Raw genomic sequence first — 18,823 nt, forward strand, 5'->3', positions numbered from 1 at the left:
TTACACATATCACATACTTTCCAAAGGAGGGTGGGGGGGGGGCATTGTATGGTCTCAAAAGATAATGTTTTTTATTGTTCAAATAAAAATGCACTGCATTACATCTGAAATATAAAATATTTGAAAAATGTTCCTAGTACAGACTTCTAAATGCATGGCATTGTGCTTAACAAGCCCAATCTCCAAAATTAAATATGGAGCATTCCAATCTATATCCCCGTACCAGTGTTTTAAAGTTAAGAAAATATAGGGTTTTTTCTCTTTTTTTTTAGTGAGATAACTCATTTTAAGAAAAATTCAATTTTGTGAATCAATACAACTCATGTGTTGTAATAAATACTGGGTGTTTTCTGTTATTTAGCAGGATAATTTTAATTTGAAAATAACCCTAGTTAATACAGGAAAAAAAATTAACCAAAAAATTATAGGATAGTGGCAAAAGTTATATATAAAACATTCTGTTAAATAGCATCACACCCCTTTCTTAGTAAAGTGCAACAATTTTATTTCATAGCTATATTTATTTGTAGGGTCTCATTTAACTTTTCCTTTAAATTTGGTTATCAATCACAGTCAGAAAAACAAATTAATCTATTTTAAAACCACCTCCTAAATTATAAAAGTATATTTGTTTACAAACCTCAAGATGTTTGAGAAATCTCCTTTTTATTCTTTATTCATACCAGAGTAAAAAAAAAAAAAATCTTTTCATTTACTTGAAGAGCCAAGGAACCATTATTAATATTGTCAATACTAGGTGATTCATCTGAATTTTAGTAATGTTTGTTTCACCATTGTGGTATCTAATTTAAAAAAAAAAAAAGAGATTGATACATACATTACTTCACTTTTATGATTACTCTCTTTTACATTGCAACCATACAAATTTATTTTTCCATATGAGACAGGGTAGGACACATTCTTCTTGGATACGTTATTGTTTATTGTTTCAAGTGAATGGAATAGATAAATCCCACTGAATAGTTTAGTGTGGCCCTGTATCGTATATAAACAGGTTAAAAGAAGACTTTATTTTGTAATCTGTATTCACATCTACCATAAACTGTCTTCATGACAGATGCAGAGTTTATTTCATTACTTGCCCCAAGTTAGCTGTTGATCCCTTTCACTGATAATACACAAGTGTAAAGAACATGAAGCCTTTAAAAAGGGGAAAAAATACTTTCCCCTGTATTACTGAAAATTGGAATTTTATGTTGACTCTTGATGACTAGGAAAGCCAGTGTTAAGGAATCAATATTATCCAATATAAAATAGTACACTGAATTGTTTAATTATAAACAGTATATTAAGAGCTTGTATATGCTGACTGAGAACCAGTGGTGGCTTTCAAACTCTCAGAATGGCTAAACATTTTATGGTTAGAAGAAACCACAGGTGATGATGAAGGTATTCCATATCTCTGTAGCAGCCATTACATTAAAAACATCTACAAATTATTTCACGATCAGTAAAAGAATTTTACTGGTATTAGTGATAAGGGTGAGGAGAGAAGAAAGAGTGAAGTGTGTGTATTAGTTAAGTGTGACAGGTTAATAAAAAGACATAGAAAAGTGATAAATTTTTTCTTCTATATGTGCTTTGCTGCAAACAAATTCAAGAGAGCAAGATGGATATATAAAAAGCCAATGTCAGGAAACATCCACTGATAATGCCCATTGTTTTACTTTATACTTAAATTACACAAGCAGAAAAGTTATGCTTATTAATAGTTTAATGTATGAAGGAAACATCCAGATTTCTGAATATGAAGGTACATATCTCACATTAATTTAAGTCTACATAAAGTAGAGCCTCTATACTGACATATTGAAATTTACTTTCTGCTTAGCCTTTTCTGTTATGTAAACAATTGTACATTTATTTGCCATTCTAAAACTTCAGGATCAAGTTTACATAATTTTGCTAAATTTCCGTGTTTGCTCAGAAGCAGTTTACAGTACTAATACCAACCAGCCAAAGAACAGCTTCAACAGAAAGTTATGTCCAAAGGGGAAGAGGGAGAGAAAAAAAGAAAAATAAGAAAAATGCTAACTAAGGTAAAATGGATGATGATGGGGAATGGGCAGTCACAAATGTTCACAGAAAATAGGTCAGTTAGTAAGTTCTTCTGCAAAAAGCCTACACACTTCAGTCAAGCACATCAGTAGAATGATTTGGGAGCATAAATTTTTTTTTTCTGGCCACTTGTGATTTCCTCTGAATGAAAAGGAATCTTTAGGCTAACAAGCTGATCCTCCTCAGCCAAGCTGGTTCATATGCACACTGTTCATGTGAGGTGCCCAGGGTCCAGTCCACACCTATGATTCAAGAATATGAATTTTATTAAATACGTAGTTAACATATATGTGATTAAAATTATACTTTAGCTATAGACTAAAATAGCTAAATCTCATTTAATTTGCAACATACTTGGAAACAATGAAGAAAAGCATTGATAAATTACTTTTACCAATTGTTTCCTTGCCTCTCCTCTTATCCCTCCAACACAATCTATCATTATTTGAGAACCATTACCTGAGTACATAAAGACTTATGACTGTGGAAGGGAAATGAGTCAAAGATAGTAAACATACTCCAAAAAACGAACGCTAAAATACACAAACATGTCTATGAATTTCAGTTATAATTATACATGGCTTTGACATTTATGACTCCTTCAGTAAATAACTCTAGATGGCCCTTTTCATAACAGTACTACATTTTTATGTATAAAACTGTAACACTTTGCAACTTAAAATATTTTACTTACCAGCTGTTGCCCAATGAAATACGTTACGCCATTCACAATTTTCAGCCTGAAACACTACCTTTGGGACCATTTTCTACATCCCTTTGCTATATTTTCAGGTATATTAAATTTCCTCAGCTGCCCTTATTTACCATAATCTCTCACTACCATGATTTACCTGTATCCTATTTGTCTTAGAATTTCATAAACACTAAATAAATGTTCACTTAAAGATCAGTCTTACCGTTTGAGGGCCATTATTTTCTGTGGAGTTTGAAACCATCTTTATCAGGGAGTTCCAAGAGGGGTCTGCAGCATGAGGGCCATTAAATATGGGTCCTCCAGCACCATCAGGGATAGGTGCGACTGGAGGAATCATTGCATTCCCATATACAGAAAAAGGCATACCCTTAAGAAAGGAGAAAACAAATACTATGTACATTCAAGTCACTGCTTACTTTGCCCAATATACTCAATAGCCTTAAAATATATGAAACTTCACCTCACTTTGGAAAAGTTAAGTTATCTAGGTAATCTTAAAATTACTTTCCAGCCCTGCGGGTACGGCTCAGTGGATTGAGCAGCATCCCATGGACTGAGAGGTCTCGATTCCTGGTTGGGGCACATGACCAGGTTTCGGGCTCAATCCCCAGGTAGCGGGGGGCATGCAGCAGGCAGCTGATCGATGTATCTCTCACATAGATGTTTCTCTCTCTCCCTACTCCCCTTCCTTACTCTAAAAAAAAAAAAAAATTCAATAAAAACATTTTTAAAAAGTTACTTCCATTATATGATTTCTTCTAGCATTAGATTATACATAAGCCTACCATATCCAAAATATTTTGTCAAAACATATTTCTCTGAACAACTGAGACAAAATAAGGATTCATAAATATTTACATTTTAGCCAGATTTTGACCTATAATTGTAGGCCAAAGCCCCAGATTCATTTCATAAATGCTTATCCACTTGAAAGTGAAATAAGGTTAATAAGAAAAACATTTGGAAATAATGAAAATGTTTATTCAAATTACCATTACCCCAACTTTAGGAAAATCCATGTATCCTGCAGGAACATGCTGATGGAATGTACCAGAAGGAGTTACAATTCCTGTACTCTCTCGCTCCATTGCTTGATGCTGTGAAAATACTCCTGGATCAGACATTGGCCTATGAATCATAGGATTTCCCATCCCGGGGTTACACCAGTCTACTTTGTCTGAGGGAAAAACAAAGAGGCAGAGAAAAAAATACTGGTATATATAAAATCAGAAGACAGCAAAATAAAATGTTTTATATATTTCTAATACTTTCTACTTTGAATTGTGAATTCCTTCAGAATAATAACCTATTTTTATATATTTACTGCAGTATTTCTATGTCTGTAGGTAGTGATATAATATCCTAATAAAATATCCTAAACACTTTGTTACAAAACAGAAGAAAATATGCTAAGGTAAAGGCAAAAGAGCCCCAAAGGAAATATTAACATCTCCTTAATATGAAATGAAGAAAAGAATATGCTTACATTAGACTATTATCAAAAAGCAATGATAAATTCGATGGGAGAGCATATGGGAACAATAAATGTTCTGAACTCTTAAATAAAAGTGATTAGTCAAAACAAAGAGATATGAATACCCATTTTTTAAGAATGATTATGAATGTTAAACACTGCTTACAATATTTTAGTTAAACGCATAAACTTAATTCCTTGTAAGCAGGATAACGTGTCATACCTTGACTGCCACCAATCCCTTCAAAGGACCAGATGCCACTATGCCCTACTGATGTGGACAAATTACTCCCAATAACAGATGGAGCTGAAGTTCCAGTTTGCCTGATACGTGCAGAACGTTCAGTCCCAATAGGGACTGGAACTTTTCTGTCCTGAGAGACGTTGTTGGGCTTTTCTGACCCTAAAGGTACTGATGACGGGGCAGGAGAAGGTGCACGAACTCCAGAAGATACTGACTGTGCAGGAGAATCTAAAGAAAAGATATTTTGAAATAGTATACGTGTCATTTATAGAGCATGTAATTTTGTAAAACCAAATCTTAAATTCTAAAGATACCTTAAATATACATTCTGAGGAAAAATAAAATACGAGAATAATGCTTAAAAAATAAGTTATGCATATTAAAATCTGGTTAGAGTTTATGACTTTGTAGTCACATTTTAATATGGTGCACAATTTTTCCATGTAATTATATGATAGTTGAATGTGAAGATGTGAATGCTACAACTCCACATGTAATAAACCATTAAATTAATTTTTAAATGAATTAATCCTTGACACTGAGTAAAACATAACACCAAAGTAATGAGAAGACAATGTTTAAATTAAAACAAAACAAACACACACCAACAAAATGAAGATGGGGGAAATCATGCCTATATTGTCAAGTCTCTTGGTATATTACGATGAAAAAATAAAGAAATTCAGGTATCAAGCAAGACTGGAAAAACTAGTTGAAGGAAAAAACAACAATTTTCTTTAAATCAGGGCTTCACAGAATCCAGCTATTAATAAGTTTTAGTGACTATTAACTAAAAAGAGTGAATGTAAAAGTCCTTCATAAACTACAAGTTATTATACAAATATTGTTATTATTGGGACCAAAAACATGAAACATGATGGATTTATTACCTATAAAAGTAAACCAAGAAAACTATTACTCTCTAATGACAAATTAAAGTATACCTCCTGTGGTCATGAATCCACTAGCATTACCTGACATCATTTACTTTATTAAAAATAATTGTTTTTCCTTTATTGATTTTAGAGACAGGGAAAGGGAGAGGGGGAGAGAGATAGAAACATCGATGAGAGAGAACACCGATCGCCTGCCTCCTGCATGCTTCCCACTGGAGATCAGGTGCACAACTTGGGCATGTGCCCTGACCAGGAATTGAACCAGCAGCCTCATGGCGCATGGGTCAATGCTCAACCACTGATCCACACCAGCTGGGCCAACGTTTACTTTTAACTTATCATAAGAAAATAGCCCTGGTCGGTTTGGCTTAGCAGTTGGAGTGTTGGCCTGCGGACCAGAGAGTACTGAGTTCGGTTCCTGCTAGGGACAAGTACTAAAAAAAAGAATAATCATAAAATGAAAAATCCACCTAAGTGTCTTTAAAAACAATCATACATATTTGAAAATTCATCTTAAAATTATACTGGCAGGGGACTTCTGGTCAAGATGGCAACGTAGGTAAACGTGTTATCGCGTCCTCCCACAACCACATCCAAGTTACAACTAAACTACAGAACAACCATCTGAAATCAAGCTGAATGGAAGTCCTACAACTACAGAATTAAAGAAGAGGCCGAATTGAGACTGGTGGGAGGGGGAGGGGGAGGGGGAGGGGCAGAGGCACGACAGGCTGGTCCCTCACCCACATGTGGCGGATAAAAATCAGGAGGATACCTCAGCTGGGAAGGTCCTCCCTGAGGACTGAGGGGTCCTGTCCCATACCAGGCACCCCGCTCAGGGTTCTAGTGCCAGGAAGAGAAGTCCCCATAACTACTGGCTGGAAAAACCAGCGGGATCTGAGGTTCAGGGAGGCTGAGGCGGCTGGAGCCCCAGGCAGCTCCTCTTAAAGGGCCTGCGCACAGCCTTACCGGACTCTCTCCCTCTAACCTTGGAGGGAAGGCAGCTTGAGGGGCGCCAGACACATACAGGAAAGAACTGGGAAGAACTGAGCTGTTTGGCATTTGGAGCAAAGGTTGGAGAGGCAGCTTTCTTCTGGACAGAAGTGCTGTCAGAGGCCTTTGTTCCTTTTATGAGCTCTTCCCTGGGGCGGCAGACAGCCACCCTATCTGGGACTCCAGCAACCTGGCTCACACTGGTTGCCCCGCCCTGGTGATTCCCTGAGGCCCCGCCCCACCCAACTTTCAGGCTGTTGCCAGTTGCTTTACCATAGGATTGGCCTGTCTTGGATCCTGCTTCAGGTTTTCCTAAATTCTTTCAAACAAGCAGCATCTGGTCTCAGCTAGCCCCATACCACTGGTTAAGTAATACATAGAACAAACACAAGGGAGGCAGCCAAAATGAGGAGACAAACAGGTCCCAAATGAAAGAGCAGAACAAAACCCCAGGAAAAGAGCTAAAGTGATATGGAGATAAGCAACCTAACAGATGCTGAGTTCAAAATACTGCTTAAAAGGATGCTCACTGAACTTAGTGAGAACTTCAATGAACTTGGTGAGGGCCTCAAGAGCATAAAAAAGGACCAGTCAGAAACGAAGAAGGCACTAAGTGAAATAAAGAATAATTTACACAGATTCAATAGTAGAGTAAGTAAAGCCAAGAAGCAAACCATCAATTTGGAATATAAGGAAGCAAAAAACACCCCCATGAGAACAGCAAAAAGAAAAAAGAATACAAAAAAAAATGAGGATAGTGTAAGGAGCCTCTGGGACAACTTCAAGCGTGCCAACATTCGCATCTTGGGGTGCCAGAAGGAGAAGAGAGAGAACAAGAAATCGAAAACGTATTTGAAACAATAATGGCAGAAAACTTCCCTAACTTGGTGAAGGAAACAGACATACAAGTCCAGGAAGCACAGAGAGTCCCAAACAAGATGAACCCCAAGAGGCCCACAGCAAGACATCATCGTCAAAATGCAAAAGGTTCAAGACAAAGAGAGAATCTTATAAGCAGCTAGAGAAAAAGTTAGTTACCTACAAGGGAATTCCTATCAGCTGATTTCTCAAAAGAAACTTTGCAGGCCAGAAGGGAGTGGCAAGAAATATTCAGAGTGATGAAAAGCAAGAACCTACAACCAAGATTACTCTATCCTACAAAGCTGTCATTTACAATCGATGGCCACATAAAGAGTTTCCCAGACAAAAAAAGCGAAAGTAGCTCATCACCACCAAACCATTTTATATGAAATGCTGAAGGGTCTTCTTGAAGAAAAAGATAAAAAATATGAACAAACAAAATGGCAATGAATACATATCTATCGACAATGGAATCTACAAACAAAATGAACAAGCAGAACAGAAACATTCTCATAGATATAGAGAACATTTTGTTGGTTGCCAGATGGGAGGGGAGTTGGGGGAATGGGTGAAAAAGGTGAAGGGATTAAGAAGCACAAATTGGTTGCTAGACTAACAAACCTCAAAGGGAAAGGGGTTTAGGCGTGGGAAGAAATAAACCAAAGAACTTATATGCATAACCAATGGACACAGACAACAGTGTGGGTAAGGCAGGAGAGGGGTGGGAATGGGCAGGAGGGGGTCAATGAGTGAAAAATGAGGAACATCTGTAATACATTCAACAATAAGTTAAAAAAAGTATACTGGCATATCAGGGAATTCTAGGATGAAGGTGGCAGCAGCACAGGTTTTGATTCTTCCCAACTTTTCCCATAAAATACAAACCACTAAGTTAGCAAAGCCAAAACAAACAAACAAAAATATGGATAACATATAAAACAGAACAGGCAAGGTATCCAAAGGAATCCAAAGATACAAGTGAATGGGGACAAATCACAAACAGTTGTAAGGTAGTATCAACATCTGTGTGGAAAAAAGCAATTCTCCAGACCTAAGAACAGGAGAATATAAGAACCGCAGAACACTCAAAGAAAAGCAGGGCAGGCCAATATGAGAACAGCAGGTGAAACTGGGAGAGTTCTGCCTATGTATGGGTGATTGCAAAGAATTCACAATAGGTCTAAAAAGCTGGTGCAGTAAGAGCCCTAACAACTCTCAAAAGTACCTACTGAAACCTCCTTCCAGGATAAAGCCCCATAGTGATAACAAAGTTCTGGGAACAGATTCCAAACTGAGCAGGAAAGGGACAACAGAAGCATAGAGAACATCCAGTTAAGAGTAGGTCAGATAGGGTAGAGATGAGTAGGTAAGGAAAACAAAGCCTCAGAGGGAAGGGGGGATAGGATAAACCAAAGAACTTAAATGCATATATGTATAACCAATGGACTCAAGACAACAGTGCAGTGAAGGCAGGAAGGAGGGTTTCAACAGGGGGGAAAATAAGGAGGGACATCTGTAATACTTTCAAAAACTGAAGATTAAAAGGCCACTGGGTGGGGTTGAATTTCCGAGGGAGGGTCCGCTGCCTCTCCCCAGAGCCCTGGGAAGGAGTAAGATGACCACAGTCCTGCATGGCCGCAACTCAGCAAAAGCTATGAGCACCCTCCAAATCCCGAGTGTCCCCACACAGTTCCAGTCCAGTCTGCCCTCCCTCTGCCAGAGCCCAAGTTTGGTCCTGGGAGATGGTCTGTGTAGCTTCCATTCACTCTGTCGCCATTGTGGAATCCCCAGAATTATTTTTCTGCAGCAACTTTGTCAAGAAAGGGGAGACCAGTGGCCAAAGCAGGACGTTTGAAACATTCTGAAAGTAGTCTCACTAGGATGGTACAAATCCCTTTTCGCAGTATGGTCCTCCCCCGATCCTGATAGTCATTCTTGACTCCTATTTTCCTCTCATGCTTCACAGCCAAACATGAAAACATTTTCAAGATTCTTAACTTCCTTCCATCATGGTCCTTTGTAATTGCATGACACTAGCTTCAGCTACAGATTTTTTCCCTTGCATTTTCAACCCTTAACATTAAAAAATGTATTAAATATACCTGAGGTTTCTTTTTCTTTAGTTCCTTGATCTACTTCAATCTGCTTTCTATTGCTCACCCCATCTCATCAAAAAATAAAAATTAAAGAAAAAATTTTAAAAATAAAGATTAAAAAAAAAAGTAGGGCAGATAGAGTAGGGATGGGTGGGTAAGGACACTAAAGCCAGCAGATTTAATGAAGTATAAGGCCATAGTTTTGCACACTTCTCTAAAAGAGGGAATTCTGGCATCTTTAAGCTAGAAAACATATCCTGACCCACATATCCTTTCTGTAAGTTTAGGAAAACTCATTTAAAACTGCAAAACACAATAGAATTGCAGTCATATTTCATCCTTAGTATCTTGTAGAGTCTACAATGTAGACAATAAAAGCATCCTAGAAACAAAGCTATATCCTGCCCTGGCTGGTTTGGCTCAGCGGTTAGAGCGTCAGCCTGTGGACCATAGAGTCCCGGATTTGATTCCGGCCAAGGGCATGTGCCTCGGTTGTGGAGTTGTGTGGGTGGCAACCAATTGATGTGCCTCTCTCACATCGATGTTTCTCTCTCCCCCCCCTCCCGCCACCTTCCCCCTCCCTTCCACTCTGTCTGAAGGTAAATGTAAAAATATCCTTGGCTGAAGATTTAAAAAATAATAAAACAAAAAAACAAAGCTATATCCTAATATTCCAAAGGCACATTGAAAAGAAACTATAATAGAAAATTCCTAAGTGAGCCATAAGAAATTTTTTAAAAAGAACAGTATAATTCAGAATGACTAAAACTGGAAACAAGATGACAAAACTCAAGAAAGTATTAGAAATGAAAGACTCCAGAAAAGACTAAATTCAACTACAAGGAACACAAGATGGGATAAACAAAATTCTGTTCATTGGTTTTTAAACTATGTAGTGAAAGGGCACAATTACATACCTGTGAAAAATCAACCCAGTACAACTAACACGAAGACACAGTCAAAGGAAGCAGGCAGGAAGGATGGTCAGAAGGAGGATGCATAAACCTGAACTTCCCCCAGGCCCATTTCAGGGAGCCTGTCCTAACCTCTGGGTGTAATCTAGTTTCTCTTTCCTTTCCTGTGTCCTTCCAAAAACAAAAGCAAAGCAAAATAAAAGCCACTCTCTAACATTCTGTTTAAATGAAGAGAATAACTAGGCTTGCCTGCTGACCTGCCCCGTTTAGACATTTCCCTTTGCACAGATTCTGCCAGTGCACTAGTCATAGTTATCACATGACTATTTTCTGCTTTCTCCCTGCAGGTTTACTGGACTAACGACAAGCATCTGACTAAAGAATGATTTCTTTCAGGCTAGCTAGCAATCTATGACTGACATGGTCTGAATTCAACATATAAGCTGAGTCAATCATATTCCTCATTCAAGAAGATGCAATTAATAAACAGAGAGAAACTGGTTAATTAGCTATGAACTGAATCTTCTAATATACAAGATAAAATTAGAAAGTTTAGGTATAAAGACAGTAAACAGGAGACTCACAAGAAACACACCAGGAGAGACCATAAATCCCCTAAAAAAAGAGAGCTGTCCCAGAAAATGTCCCTGCATAGTCTTAAAGTAAACGCCATTTTCCTCAAGATTCCTTGGGTGGATACATATTCCTTAGCATGAAAAGAGCCTAATTATTATTATAATTTCTTTTCTTATCTCTATTAGAATTTCTTTAATTAGAAAACAGCAAAATCTAATCAAGAGCCATGTTATTTAAAAATATGCCAGCTTATATATTGGAGGGGAAAAAAAGGTTTTAGAAGTTTTGTGGGGCCTTATACAATTTTGGGAACCATTTTCAGAAAAATACAAAATAAGGTACAGGACCTTGGCAGGGCCCCTTGCAAATGAGGTTATCTGAAGCTTAAGCTTCACAGGCTTCATGGTAAATCCACTTCAGTTTTGAAATGACAACAGGGTCCTGAATTCAAATTAAAAGAGTAATGTGACTTACAAATTGAAAAAGTGGCCCTGCAGGAAAATTACACTGTATTTTCTTCCTTCAGTGTTTACTCAATTACAGTAGATCATGAGATGAATGTGATTGGTCATGACTAGCATAAAAAAATCTTTTTTTTTCAATTTTTTTTTTTGGTACGTGTCCCTAGCGGGAACCGAACCTGGGACTCTCTGGTCCGCAGGCCGACGCTCCAACCACTGAGCAAAACTGGCCAGGGCAGCAGAAAAATTTTTAAAGGTCGTCCAGCAGGTATGGCTCAGTGGACTGAGAGGTCCTGGTCCAATTACCAGTCAGGGCACATGCCTGGGTTGAGGGCTCAATCCCCGGTAAGGGGCATGTAGGAGGTAGCTGTTCGATGTTTCTCTCTCTCTCCTCTTCTCTCTCTTGAAAAAAAAATCAATAAAAACGTACTAAAAGGTTAAAGAAAACAGAATGAAAAATACTAGAGTGAAACATGCATTATAAAGATAAGTATTGTTTTGCAAATACACTATCTCAACTATACACACACATGTATATGTGTACTGAATGTAAAATTCATTCCTTCCTTTCAAAATTGTAATGCTTTTTATTGCTTTTTGATCTGACAACACTTTTCAAAAAATTGAATGTCAAAATGGGTCACTGACTAAAATCTGCCAAGGACCAAAACTCACAGATCAATGCCAACGATCAGTAATCAATGCACAAACTGGCTGGGTGTTGGTAGGATAGACTTCAGCAGTTTGAGTAAGATAAGGACTCAGGTGACCTCTGCCCATCTGTTATGCAGAAGGTTCTTAGACATCACCAATCTTGCTGTGGGGCCTCAAGAAAGGGTTCTTTGGCCCTGGCCGATTTGGCTCAGCGGTTAGAGCGTCCACCTGGGGTCCGGAGAGACCCGGGTTCGGTTCCCGCTAAGGGCATGTACCTCGGTTACAGTTTGTCCCCGGCCCTGGTTGGTCGCGCGGGTGGGCAGCCACTCGATGTGTCCCTTTCACATCGATGTTTCCCTCTCTCTCTCTTCCTCTCTCTCCCTCCCACTCTGTCTGTACAAAAAATGGAAAAATGTCCTCGGGTGAGGATAAAAACAAACAAACAAACAAAAAAAACAAAAACAAAAAAAAAAAGAAAGGGTTCTTTGCTTTCTTTTATTTATTTTTTTAAGGAGGAAGGCGTGCCTGGCCAGTGTGGCTCAGTGGCTGAGTGTCAACCCATGCACCAAGAAGTCACTGGTTCAATTCCTAGTCAGGGCACATGCCGAGGTTGTGGGCCTGATCCCCAGTGGGGGGGGCAGCAAATCGATGTTCTCTCTCATCAATATTTCTCTCTCTCCCTCTCCCTTCCTCACTCTAAAAATAAATAAATAAATAAATAAATAAATAAATAAATAAATAAATAAATAAAATAAAATAAAATAAAATAAAGGAGGAAGGCTGTGTCCCTCATATCCCAGCTTGATTTGCCAGGGTCCTAATATAATGTACTGATGTCCTAAAGAGGAGAAGAAAGAAGAGTAGAATGTCTGAAGAAATGATAAACCTGTTCAAGTACATAAAACCAGTTAAATGTATTATGAAAAACAAGTCATGTTTCTGCAGTTAGTTCAACAGTATCCAGAATGGAACTTTTAAGAAAAATATCTAGATAAATACTAAAATCAAAATTTTAAAACTACTATAAACACATAAAAATATAAAATTATATCCATGTGAACAGACTGCCTAGAGAAGAGCTGAAGTCAGAAAAAACAGGCCTAATGGTCATTAAAAAGCAACAATATGTACATTTACATTAGGCAAAAAAAAAGGAAAACTAGTTAAAAATTCAGTATTAAAGGTAAATGTCTGAGGGTCTTGCCTGAATCAATCATTCTAATAGCTGCAAAATGATGACTATAAATTCCTTGTACACTTATGAGTCGTTACTATACTCTAAGAAACAGTGTTCCCTTCTCCTGCACTTTAAAGTTTTATTTATAATCATTATGAACTCAAGAATTGCTTTATTCAATGAGCTGCCATTGTTCATTTTGGTGATCAAATTGTTTTGGATTTGGCCAGTGGGACCCCCTCAAGCTGTCTCCTTCTGACATGTTCCCATCATTCTGAGCCCTGACACTGTAAGACTTTCTGACACTATAAAGCTTGTCTTACACTTTCTATGCCCTAGCTATTTCTCCAAGAAGCTCTAGCTTCTTTTAGTGGAAAAAATTATTTAACAGAAAGATGTGGACACTGAATATGCTCAATGCTACTGAAGATGCATTGCTTTCAGTAGACAGAGCTAGAGGGAAAATGGCAACTTTATATGATTCAATCCTATACATATGTAATTTAAAAATTAGGAGTTCACATTGATCCTCTAATCATTCGAGTCTAATGCCAATCTAATTCCGTATAGTTTTCCTTGCCTTACCCCAATTCCACATTTTTTGTCTTCTCACAGTGAGAACCCTTACATCACATCCTCATTAGTATACTTACTTATTCATTTTCTCAATCCTACAATATATCTCGTATAGTTTTAGAATAGCTTATCTATAATATTACTAAAAAAAAACTATGTTAAGTAGAATTGAAGATCTGTCTGAAATCTGTTTTTTGACTGAAGGGTGCGTTATTTTCCTTTTATATTGGTACGTTATTTTCATACTTCTTACATTATTTCTGTCATGTTTCTACTACAATCACTTTGAATTCTTCCTTAAACCATTCCTTCTCATTTAAAGACATCTGTGCCAGGATAATCAATATTTTCTTTATGACAGTCCTCACTATTTGACAAACACAAGAAAAACTATATAGCATGCAAATTCACAACTTCATGCTTTAACTGGGAATGTACTTAAATTTTTTTTTTTTTGTCTGGCCGGTGTGGCTCAGTGGCTGAGCATCAACCCATGCACCAAGAGGGCACCAGTCTGATTCCTGGTCAGGGCATATGCCCAGGTTGTGGGCCCGATCCCTAGTGGGGGCATGCAAGATGTGGCCAATCGATGTTCTCATTGATGTTTCCATATCTCTCTCCTTCTCCCTTCCCCTCTCTCTAAAAATCAATATTTATTGTTTGATTTTAGAGAGGAAAGGAGAGGGAAAGAGGGACTTGTTCCAATTATTTATGCATTCATTGGCTGATTCTTATATGTGCCCTGACCAGTGATCGAGCTCACAACCCTAGTGTATCGGGACAATACTCTAAGCAACTGAACTACCTGGCCAGGTCCAGCAATGTATGGTTATACGCACCTCATAAATATTTAATTTTTTACAAACTCTTTTTTTTTTTTCACCCGAGGATATTTTTTCCATTTTTTGTACAGATAGAGTGGCAGGGAGAGAGAGGAAGGGAGAGAGAGTGAGAAACATCGACGTGAAGGGACACATCGAGTGGCTGCCACCCGCACGACCAACCAGGGCCGGGGAAAAACTGCAACCGAAGTACGTGCCCTTAGCGGAAACCGAACCCGGGTCTCTCCGGACCGCAGGCTGACGCTCTAACCGCTGAGCCAAACTGGCCAGGGCAATTTTTTACAAACTCTTTCATTCAGTTAACCAGACTCTATTACCTGGGTTCTAACACTCATAGAAGAAATTCATAATTTAAAAAAATGTCTGCCCTGGCCAGTGTTAGTCAGTGGTTAGATATTGGCCCATGCACCAAAGGGACATGGGTTCAATTCCCAGCCCAGTTGGAGAGCATTCGGGAAGCAAGCAATTGATGTGTCTCTCACTACCGAATTCCCTGTTAAAAACAAACAAAAAACCCAGCTGGTGTGGCACAGTGGTTGGGCGTCAACCCATGCACCAAGAGGTCGCCAGTTCAATTCCCAGTCAGGGCACATGACCGGGTTGTGGGCCCCATCCCCACTGGGGGGCATGCTGGAGGCGGCCAATCAATGGTCTCTCTCATTGATGTTTCTCTCTCCCTCTCCCTTCTTCTCTCTCTAAAAATCAGTAATAATAATAATAATAATAATAATAATAATATGGCCCGGCCTGTGTGGTTCAGTGGTTGAGCTTCAACCCATGCACCAAGAGGTCACTGTTTTGATTCCTGGTCAAAGCACATGCCCAGGTTGTAGGCCAAATCCCCAGTGGGGGCGTACAGGGGGTAGCCAATCGATGTTCTCTCTCATCAATGTTTCTCTCTCTCTCTCTCTCTCTGCCCCCCTTCCTCTCTCTCTAAAATCAACAAAGTAAAAAATATATTTTTACTGATTTTTAGAGAGAGAGGAAAGGAGAAAGATATAGATAGAAATACCGATGTGAACGAGAAACATCCATTGGCTGCTTCCTGCACGCCCCCACCAGGGATAGAGCCCACAACCTAGGCATGTGCACTGACTCAGAATCAAACTGGGACCTTTCAGTACATGGGACAATGCTCAATCCACTGAGCCACACTGGCCAGGCCAGAATTCTCTTAATAAGACTTGAATTCCCTATTTATGACTAATCTTCCTTAGTGTGAAAATCTAATCACTGCTTCCAAAATCTGACTACAGTAGAAAATACACATCTGATAATGTGAAATAAGTTGTGTTGTTAAATGCAATAAATGAGATTAACAGGTGGATAAAAAGCATGTGATATTTATACTTTTTATCCTCACTCGAAGATATGTTTTTTTTTTTTTAATTCTAGACAGAGAGGAAGGTAAAGGAAGAGAGAAAGAAACATCATCGGTTGCCTCCCATTGCAGAATGAAACCGCAATCTGGGTATGTGTCCTGATAGGAATTGAACCCATGGCCCTTCAGTGCATGGGACAACACTCTAACCAACTGAATGACACCGGCCAGGGTGATATTATACCTTTTTTTTTTTAAATCCTCACCCAAGAATATTTTTCCATTTACCTTCAGATAGAGCAGGAGGGAAGGAGGAAGGAAGACAGAGGCATATCGATTGGTTGCCTCCAGCACGACCCCAATGGGGGCCAGGGACGAACCACAACCAATGTATGTGCCCTTGGCCAGGATTGAACCCAGGACTCTTTGGTCCACAAGCCAACACTCTAACTGCTGAGCCAAATCGGCCAGGGTGCAATATTGATACATCTAAGGTTAGACATCTTTCTCCTTGGTAGCTGTTCTTAAACAAAACTCAAAGTCAAGGTAAATCAATAGGCAGTATAGTAAGATTGTTTTCCCTCAAAAAATGATCCCTCTTTGAAATAAACTTCAATAAGATATTCTAGGTTTGCAATAACTAAGGTTAATTATAGTAATTTAAAAACCTGGAAATGTTACTGAAATTTTTTCTATCATAGATTGCCATGAATATCAATTACATTTTAAAAAAAATTCTCAACTGAGGACATGTTTATTGATTTTCGAGAGACAGGAAGGAAGAGAGGAACACTGGTTGCCTCCTATATGTGCCCTGAGTGGGGATTAAACCAGAAATCTTCTGGTGTACAGGATAACGCTCTAACAAACTGAACTACCTGGCCAGGGCCCAATTACATTTTTATAGTATTAAAATTATGAGCCCTGGCCAGTTTGCTCAGTGGTTAGATCATTGGCCCAAGGACCTTGTGGGTATGATTCCTGGTTAAGAGCATGTACCTGGGTTGCAGGTTCTATCCCTGGCCCTGATGGGGGTGTGCAAGAGGGAACCAATTGATGTGTCTCTTTCACATCAATGTTTCTCTCTCCCTCTCACTCTAAAAATCAATGGAAAAATATCCTCAGGTGAGGACTGACAAAGTTTAAAAGTTAAAAATTCTAAACTTTTCCCAGCCAGTATGGCTCAGTGGTTGAGTGTCAACCCATGGACCAAGAGGTTGCTGATCACGGCCCAGGACCAGGTTATGAGCTCCATCCCCAACAGGGGATATGCAGGAGACAGCCAATCGATGTTGTTTTTCTCTCACTGATGTTTCTATGTCTCTCTCCCTTCTCACCTCCTCTCTCTCTAAAACCAATAAAAATATATTTAAAAAAATAAATAAAATTAAAAAAAGATAATCCTTAAGAAAAAATTCTAAACCTTGAAAAAGTTAAACACTTCTGTTTTAAAAAAAAGCAAGTATGTTGTCCTGGCCAGTGTGGCTCAGTTGACTGAGAGGTCCATGGTTCAATTCCTGATCAAGGCACATGTCTGGGTTGCAGGCTCCATCTCTAGTAGGGGGTATACGTTAGGCAATCGATGTTTCTCTCATCAATGTTTCTCTCTCTCTCTCAAATCTTTAAACAAAAGGAAAAAAAAATAAAACATATATGCAAACTCTTCTTATGGAATTACAGTATATATTACTCACCATTTGATGCTGATGAACATGGGGTCAACAAACTAAGTGGGGAAAAATGTTGTCTGTTAAAGTTAGCAGCTGCAGGTGCTCCTCCAAGGGGTGCCCCAGGTCCATACATCTGGCCTCCTGAAAGGTTTGAGGCAAAGTTTCCCAAATGTGTAGAAGAAGGTGTTACAGAACCATATGGTGAGTCCATATTGACAATACCTATAATGTAGAAGATAATAATAATTTATAAGTTACCCTATCCCAGGAAAAACAATGAGAAAAACTTAAAATTTTAAGAGGCCCCTATATACCAAAAAAAATTTTAGACTAAAAGAGTCTCCTTGCTTACTTCTTTGTCCATTGACTCACCATTTCCCCCTTTATTTTATAAACATAACTGCAAAAATAATAAATAATCAAGAAAAACAATTCTAACATTTAATATTTTATTAGTTATTATAAAACATATATACATTTAATATGTACCCTGGAATTTTAAAAAGTTTAATGGCCAAGGAGTTGCATAAAATTTTATCTTTAAAATACATAGGGGAGCCTGGCTGGTGTGGCTCAGTGATTGAGCATCAACCCATGCACAAAGAGGTCACGGGTTCAATTCCCGGTCAGGGCACATATCCAAGCTATGGGCCTGATCCCCAGTGGGGGGGGAGGTGGGAGAGGGGCATGCAGAAGGTGGCCAATCGATGCTCTCTCTCATTGATATTTTTCTCTCTCTCTCCCTTCCTCTCTCTCAAAAATCAATAAAGCAAAAATAACTAAATAAATAAATAAATAAAATATACATGGGAGAGCCCTAGCCAGTGTGGCTGCATATTTGATGCTATTATTGAATTAATGTTAATTTTCTTGGGTGTAGTAATAGTGGAGTAGCTGGGTAAACATGCCTGTTTTGACCTGAATTTAATGAATTTTCTTCTGATGGACTCTCAAGTTAAACTTCTATACTAATTTTGGCTCTCATCAACGATATACCTCCCTCCAAATCTTGCCTCCCTTACAGAGCTTATGCTTTCCACAAAAATAAGAATTTACTTCCTTTTTCTCTAAATCTTAACTTTGCTCTTTCTCATCACCTAGACTTTCACATTTTTAAAAAATGTGTTTTTAATCACAAAAGATCAAGCTTTTATTTGAATGAGAAAATGTGAAGCTTTTTTTTTTTTTCATGAGAAACATTGATGACAGAACATCAACTGGCTGCCTCCTGCTCGCCCCCTACTGGGGATCAAACCCACAACCTGGGGAATGTG

General features: G+C 38.5%; 1 protein-coding gene across 18 annotated transcripts in view; it reads right to left on the bottom strand.

Moving 5' to 3' along the window:
- Window positions 1-926: 926 nt before the first annotated feature.
- ANKRD17 (ankyrin repeat domain 17) overlaps window positions 927-18,823 on the bottom strand; it is a 193,160-nt gene continuing 175,263 nt past the window's right edge. For 7 of the 18 annotated variants that reach the window (XM_036271078.1, XM_036271075.1, XM_036271080.1 and 4 more), the window contains 5 exons: window positions 17,574-17,771; window positions 4,492-4,740; window positions 3,787-3,971; window positions 2,997-3,161; window positions 929-2,321 (listed from right to left, as the gene is read on the bottom strand). In XM_036271078.1, coding sequence (XP_036126971.1) covers window positions 2,262-2,321; window positions 2,997-3,161; window positions 3,787-3,971; window positions 4,492-4,740; window positions 17,574-17,771 — 857 coding nt within the window. In that variant the 3' untranslated portion in view covers window positions 929-2,261. Of the gene's footprint in view, window positions 2,322-2,996; window positions 3,162-3,786; window positions 3,972-4,491; window positions 4,741-17,573; window positions 17,772-18,823 lie in introns of all 18 variants that reach the window. The other 11 variants (XM_036271073.1, XM_036271066.1, XM_036271059.1 and 8 more) reach the window with 6 other exon arrangements.

The sequence above is a fragment of the Molossus molossus genome, unplaced genomic scaffold, assembly GCF_014108415.1.
Source record: "Molossus molossus isolate mMolMol1 unplaced genomic scaffold, mMolMol1.p scaffold_m16_p_1, whole genome shotgun sequence".
Taxonomy (NCBI): Eukaryota; Metazoa; Chordata; class Mammalia; order Chiroptera; family Molossidae; genus Molossus; species Molossus molossus.